Below are 6,383 nucleotides of genomic sequence, written 5' to 3'. Positions count from 1 at the left end.
TGAAGAAAGAGCAATCATTATTGTTCATATGCAATAAAAACATTCTTGAGAAAATGTCTTATGGGCATGAATAGTGGAATTAAATGATAATTTCATTGCTTATATGTTTGTTACAGGCAACCATGGGGAAGCAGGAGAGCGATGCAGAATCGAGATACAAAACGGAAGGCCCAAAAAGAACAACAAAAGCACGAAATGTAAGTAATTTACATTCTAAACATGTTAAATCACCCAGTGTTTACTCCAGGAGACGTGTTGTGTGCTACAGGTGTGAACACAAAACTCGGAAATATGTTTGGACCGGATTCTCCTTATATTGTCCGGTCTTATGTGATGGCTATATATTTGATTCTCTGTATATTGTCTGGTAATATGTGATTGCTATATACACTATATTTCCAAAAGTATTGGGTCACCTGCCTTGACCCCGATATGAACTTCAGTCACATCCTATTCTTAATCCATAGGGTTTAATATGACGTCTGTCCACTCTTTTAAGCTATAACAGCTTCAACTCTTCTGGGAAGGCTTTCCACAAGGTGTAGGAGTGTTCCCAGAAGAGTTGAAGCTGTTATAGCAGAAAATGGTGTCATATTAAGCTCTATGGATTAATAACAGGATGTGACTGAAGTTCATATGGGGGTCAAGGCAGATAACCCAATACTTTTGGCAATATAGTGTATATATTTGATGTCCTCCTATGTGTTCTTGTCCTCCACAGAACAGTGCTTCAGAATTAGTTCCAGAGCTACAGCGAACGGAAAGTGTGTTTGTAAGTGATAATATAAGACTACTTGACCCAGTGAAATATGGGAGAACAAATTGTGTTTGTGTATTTGTTGTACAATGTTGTCTTGATGTTAATGAATGAGTTATGTTTTATCATAGATGTGGTGATAGTTGTCATAGTGTTAGTAGATTACATTTCATAGATACTCCTATTACTCTCATTCATGGTATTTGACTTCATCACAGCTTTTTTTTAATATCAGTAAGCAGACTGCAAAACTTTCTAAACATTGCTTTAAAATTAATCTTTCTTTTTCTATCTGAAGCTCACAAAAGAGATGCTGGGCATTCCAAGGGATTCTTTGCCCAGCAGTGAAGATAGTGGCAGTGAGGACGATTATGTTCCGGACTCAAATAGCAGCAGCTCAAGCCCAGAGCGCTTATCCTCTACGAAATTAAGAAAACATGTATCCACACTTTCCAAGGTTTTGAACCTCAAAGATACAGAAATGGATCAATTGGCTGATTTTTTGGGCCACAACATCGCAGTCCACCGCAAGTTCTATCGTCTGCCAGAAGGAACACTACAACTGGCTAAAGTTAGTAAAGTCCTGATGGCCATGGAAAGAGGGTGCTTAATGGACTACAAAGGAAAGAATTTAGACGAAATTGAAATTGATCCCAATGGTAATTATGATGTTCAAGGTTAATGTTAATCTCACTATGATTTATACATTTAGTAGATTTCACAAGTTTCTGATTGGTGTGCTTTAGAAACAATTCCAGAGGAGAGTGACCATTCAGAAAGCGAACTGACAGGCGAAGAACTAAGCCCACCTTCTACATCCTACCTACCTTCAGCTGCTAAGAAACGTAAGTATTAAGGGTAACAGTGTTTCCTCTACATTTATTTCAGCATGGCGGCCCCCCCATTGTTTAATTAATACCGCCACGGTATCAGAATCAGGGCAGACGCACATTTGCTTTTTAAATAATCCTGCGACGTATCCTCCCCTGCTGGCTGCTGCTCACATAGCAATTTAACAATAAGTAGCCTAAACTAGTCAGAGGTTACTATGGCCCGTCCAGTTTCAGTTTACATATTATATATTGTATTGATGTAGCCTATTTAAAGCATTAACTTTTCTTCTCAGTGTTTCCTCTTCATTTAGCAGTGCCACTGCTTCAGAATTAGGGGAGACGCAAAATATTGTCTGGAAGCATAGTACTAGTAGGCTAAATGCCCTCCGCTGGCTGCTGAAAATTGCAGTTTAAGAATAAACAGCAATGCTAATCCGAGGTACCTGCCGCCACTGTTAAAAAAAATCTAGCGGAAACACTGGGTAATATGAATGCTTGCAGGTTGTCTTGAAGGTGTTGAACATGATGCTGATTTTAATGTCTGAAACGCAGGTACTTCAAAGAAGAAACAGTGCATGCAATCAGAGGACGAGTCCGAGGATCCAGGTTCAGCTGCTAAGAAACGTAAGTATTAAGAGTAATATGAATGCTTGCAGGTTGTCTTGAAGGTGTTGAACATGATGCTGATTTTAATGTCTGAAACGCAGGCACTTCAAAGAAGAAACACTGCATGCAATCAGAGGAAGAGTCCGAGGATCCAGGTTCAGCTGCTAAGAAACGTGAGTAAGGTTTTGTTCATGCCTAACTGATAAATAAATGTCATCGGAGACAGCAGGGGCCATATTCACAAAGAATCTTAAGGCTAAAAGTAACTCCTAACTTTCAGAGAATGCTGTAGCAACATAATTGACATCCCCTGAAAGTCCTCTGCACGTAACTTTAGGTATGGACAAGAAATGTAGCCACCACATCCAAACGATTCGTAAATGTACGTAGCCACCATGTTATTCAACTATGCCGCGACGACCTATGCGGTACATGCTCACAACGTTGCCACAATATAACTGTCAGCTGGGGAGTAACTCAAAGTATTTTAGCCCTAAAAGTAGCACCTAAGTCTGGGATAGCTTAGAAATAGTCAAGAGGACTCCTAACTCACTAAAACCTTTTCACAAACATTTGGGTAACACTTTACTTGACGGGTGAGTTCATAACACATTCATAGCAGCTGTCATAAACTGCACATAAAGCATTCATGACTGTTTCATGATACATGACTCAATATTCATACCAAACCTTTCATGAATGTGAAGCAAAAAATAAATAAATCAGAAGCAAAAAATTGCTTCTCCTCTTTGCAAACGTGTCTTCATACAGATTCATTTTAAAAAATGTTGTTTGCCCTTCACAAAATGTGTGTTGCAGACAGGACGGTGATTTGTGGTGTGAAATTGTTTGTTTTTTAGGCACATCAAAGATGAAGAGCCAAAGTAAATGTGATGAAATGAACTCCGATGTTCCAGATGCAGCATCCAAGACATGTAAGTATGATGGATGTTTGTGTTCTGATATGAACTTATGTAGTCCGATCAAAACTAGTGTAGCAAATGATAGGGTTTGTGTTCAAGTAAATATGTTAAACCTGTCAGGAAACTGAGCTAAAATAAATGTATAGGCCTCTGTCTTTATCAAATTAAAACTTGTCAAACAACTTCATCATACAACAATTCATTCATTGTCAGACTTGAAAGACACATAAGTGTGAATATTTTTGGTTAAGCATATTTCATTAGTGTCTTTTTGATATTCTTTGTTGTGATTCTATTTCACAGCCTGCCGCAAGAGAAGACCATGGAGTCAAGAAGAAATCGGCGCTGTTGAGAAGACCCTGATGAAATGTATCACTACAGGCAGAACTCCTGGGAAGGCAGACTGCGTTTCTTGTATCAACTCCGCACCTGAAGCACTTAAGTTCCGTGACTGGATGTCAGTTAAGTTTTATGTCAAAAATCGTTGTGTGTCCTACCAAAGAACCACACAGACCCTTTTATAGCAATTTGATAAGAATGAGTTTGGGGGTGGGAGATGGGAATGTGTTCAGTTTTCTTAACAGGGCTTGAGCATTTCAGAGGACCACATAATACATGCCCTGTACTTACACAGTATTCTTGTTTATATTAGCAATGTTTTTGTCATTGGTATTACAGTACATGCACTTTATTTTAACAGTACTTAAATTATTTTAGGTTGGGAGAGGGTCAATTGTGTACTTTCGTTGTTAATACTACATGCTCATACAAACAGGCTTTAGAGGAAAATTAATGATGCTCATGATTGTGATAATGTTGAGGTGTAAAGAGTTGTGTGGGAGAAGAAGGTACGTTGTATCCTTGTTGACGAGGTTCGTTAAAAATATTCTGACGACACATTTTTTTTTATTAATTTTAATATTTCTTTTATTTTCATTATTCACTTGGTATCTGCAATGCCTGAGTAGATATTTTATATTGAGAAGGTATCTGCTTTTTCACATGGTGTTGACTGTAGCATTACTAGCACTTTCAGAAATAATGTACGCTAATAACTATCACAACAATCTACCTCATAACGTTCTAATGAAGTGTGGTTATGCATTCTGGCACTGTGTTAAGCAGCCAATAAATGTGTTGATTGCTACTAATGTTTTTATTTCTTTCCTTTTGTATATACGTATTAGCTTCAACTTGGTGTCATGAGACAGGTCTCACGAGTATTTCCAAAACAACAGTAAATCCTCAAAACCACTCATGGTATTATAGTATAAGATGCATTGCAACTTGAACAAATGTGGTTTACATTACATGTGCTCCTTCAGAATGGTTTTCAGTATATCCAAGAAAATACAGAAGTTGGTCCCCAGATTGCACTGTGCTTGTTGATTACATCACTTGGGTGGGCGTGACTATGGGCGGGGCCAGAGTCCTCACTTTGACCACCTGACACCTGTCCCCTGTGGCTGGTCAGGAGTCAGGTGTCAGACTAACTTCAGGTATGAAGTGTGTATTCTATATTCCAACTGATTTGCTTATTACTGAACCCATATCCAATGCTCCTGTGCAATGCCTTGTCTTTACCATGCTTAGAAAGTGGTGTCCCCAAAAGTGACCGTTCTGTCAGGTGTCCCCAGGTGGTGATAAAGATGGGTATGTGTGTGTGTGTGTGTGTGTGTGTGTGTGTGTGTGTGTGTGTGTGTGTGTGTGTGTGTGTGTGTGTGTGCTCCCAGGTAGTGTGTGAGCTGTGTTGGGCCTAACAGAGGTGTGTGTGCAGGGTTGTATGTGTGTGCTCTCAGACTGTGTGTGTGCTGTCTTGGGCCTAACAGAGGTGTGTGTGCATGCAGGGTGGTGTGTGTGTGTGCTCCCAGAGTTTGTGTGTGTGTGTGTGCTGTGTTGGGCCTCATTGAGGTGTGTGTGCATGCAGGGTGGTGTGTGTGTGTGCTCCCAGACTGTGTGTGTGCTGTCTTGGGCCTAACAGAGGTGTGTGTGCCTGCAGGTTGGTGTGTGTGTGCCTGCTCCTGGGGTGGGAGAGGAGTGTGTGTGCTGTAAGTGTGTGTGCTGTAAGTGTGTGTGTGTGTGTTTGCTCCTTGGGTCACACACACACACTGGGGAGAGAGAGGAGCCTGTGACTGCTCCCAGTGTGTGTGTGTGTGTGCTCTCAGGGTGACACACGCGCGCAGGGGACAGAGAGGAGTGTGTGTGCTCTCAGGGTCACACAGACACTCACTGGGGAGAGAGAGGAGCCTGTGACTGCTCCCAGTGTGTGTGTGTGCTCTCAGGGTCACACAGACACTCACTGGGGAGAGAGAGTAGCCTGTGACTGCTCCCAGTGTGTGTGTGTGTGTGTGTGCTCTCAGGGTGACACACGCGCGCAGGGGACAGAGAGGAGTGTGTGTGCTCTCAGGGTCACACAGACACTCACTGGGGAGAGAGAGTAGCCTGTGACTGCTCCCAGTGTGTGTGCTCTCAGGGTCACACAGACACTCAATGGGGAGAGAGAGGAGTCTGTGACTGCTCCCAGTGTGTGTGTGTGTGCTCCCAGGCTGTGTGTGTGCTGTGTTGGGCCTTGTAGGGCTGTGTGTGGCTGCACAGTGGTGTGTGTGTGTGCTCCCAGGGTGTGTGTGTGCTGTGTTGGGCCTTACAGAGCTGTGTGTGGCTGCAGAGAGGAGTGTGTGTGTGCTCCCAGTCTGTGTGTGTGTGTGTGCTCTCAGGGTCACACACACACACACACACACACTGGGGTGGGAGAGGAGTGTGTGTGCTCCATTGGGCTTGTGCTGGGCCTTGAACAGGCCTGTCTGCTCCCTGTGTGTGTGTCTGTGTGTGTGTGTGTGGGTGTGTGTGTGTGTGTGTGTGTGTGTGTGTGCTGGGCCTTGAACAGGCCTGTCTGCTCCCTGTGTGTGTGTGTGTGTGTGGGTGTGTGTGTGTGTGTGTGTGTGTGTGTGTGTGTGCTGGGCCTTGAACAGGCCTGTCTGCTCCCTGTGTGTGTGTGTGTGTGTGTGTGCTGGGCCTTGAGCAGGCCTGTCTGCTCCCTGTGTGTGTGTCTGTGTGTGTGTGTGTGTGTGTGTGCTGGGCCTTGAACAGCCCTGTCTGCTCCCTGTGTGTGTGTGTGTGTGTGCTGGGCCTTGAACAGGCCTGTCTGCTCCCTGTGTGTGTGTCTGTGTGTGTGTGTGTGTGTGTGTGAGTGCTGGGCCTTGAACAGGCCTGTCTGCTCCCTGTGTGGACTGTGCTGGGCCTTCAACAGGCCTGTCTGCTCCCTGT

The 6,383-nt window shown here is 43.3% G+C and overlaps 1 protein-coding gene across 4 annotated transcripts in view; it reads left to right on the top strand.

The window, feature by feature from the left end:
• Positions 1 to 4,270, top strand: part of LOC143105447 (uncharacterized) — a 5,780-nt gene extending 1,510 nt beyond the window's left edge. For all 4 annotated transcript variants that reach the window (XM_076269437.1, XM_076269435.1, XM_076269436.1 and 1 more), the window contains 8 exons: positions 117 to 197; positions 722 to 772; positions 1,056 to 1,416; positions 1,504 to 1,602; positions 2,143 to 2,214; positions 2,298 to 2,369; positions 3,057 to 3,131; positions 3,423 to 4,270. In XM_076269437.1, the coding sequence (XP_076125552.1) occupies positions 123 to 197; positions 722 to 772; positions 1,056 to 1,416; positions 1,504 to 1,602; positions 2,143 to 2,214; positions 2,298 to 2,369; positions 3,057 to 3,131; positions 3,423 to 3,643 (1,026 nt within the window). In that variant the 5' untranslated portion in view covers positions 117 to 122 and the 3' untranslated portion in view covers positions 3,644 to 4,270. The remainder of the gene's footprint in view (positions 1 to 116; positions 198 to 721; positions 773 to 1,055; positions 1,417 to 1,503; positions 1,603 to 2,142; positions 2,215 to 2,297; positions 2,370 to 3,056; positions 3,132 to 3,422) is intronic.
• The last annotated feature ends 2,113 nt before the right edge of the window (positions 4,271 to 6,383 follow it).

The sequence above is a fragment of the Alosa pseudoharengus genome, unplaced genomic scaffold (assembly GCF_046254945.1).
Source record: "Alosa pseudoharengus isolate Yale_2024_CS ecotype anadromous, Long Island Sound unplaced genomic scaffold, YU_APseudo_1.1 YU_APseudo_1.1_scf_59, whole genome shotgun sequence".
Classification (NCBI taxonomy): domain Eukaryota; kingdom Metazoa; phylum Chordata; class Actinopteri; order Clupeiformes; family Clupeidae; genus Alosa; species Alosa pseudoharengus.
The sequence above is the reverse complement of the archived record's forward strand: the minus strand, read 5'-3'. Positions and strand labels throughout refer to the sequence as shown.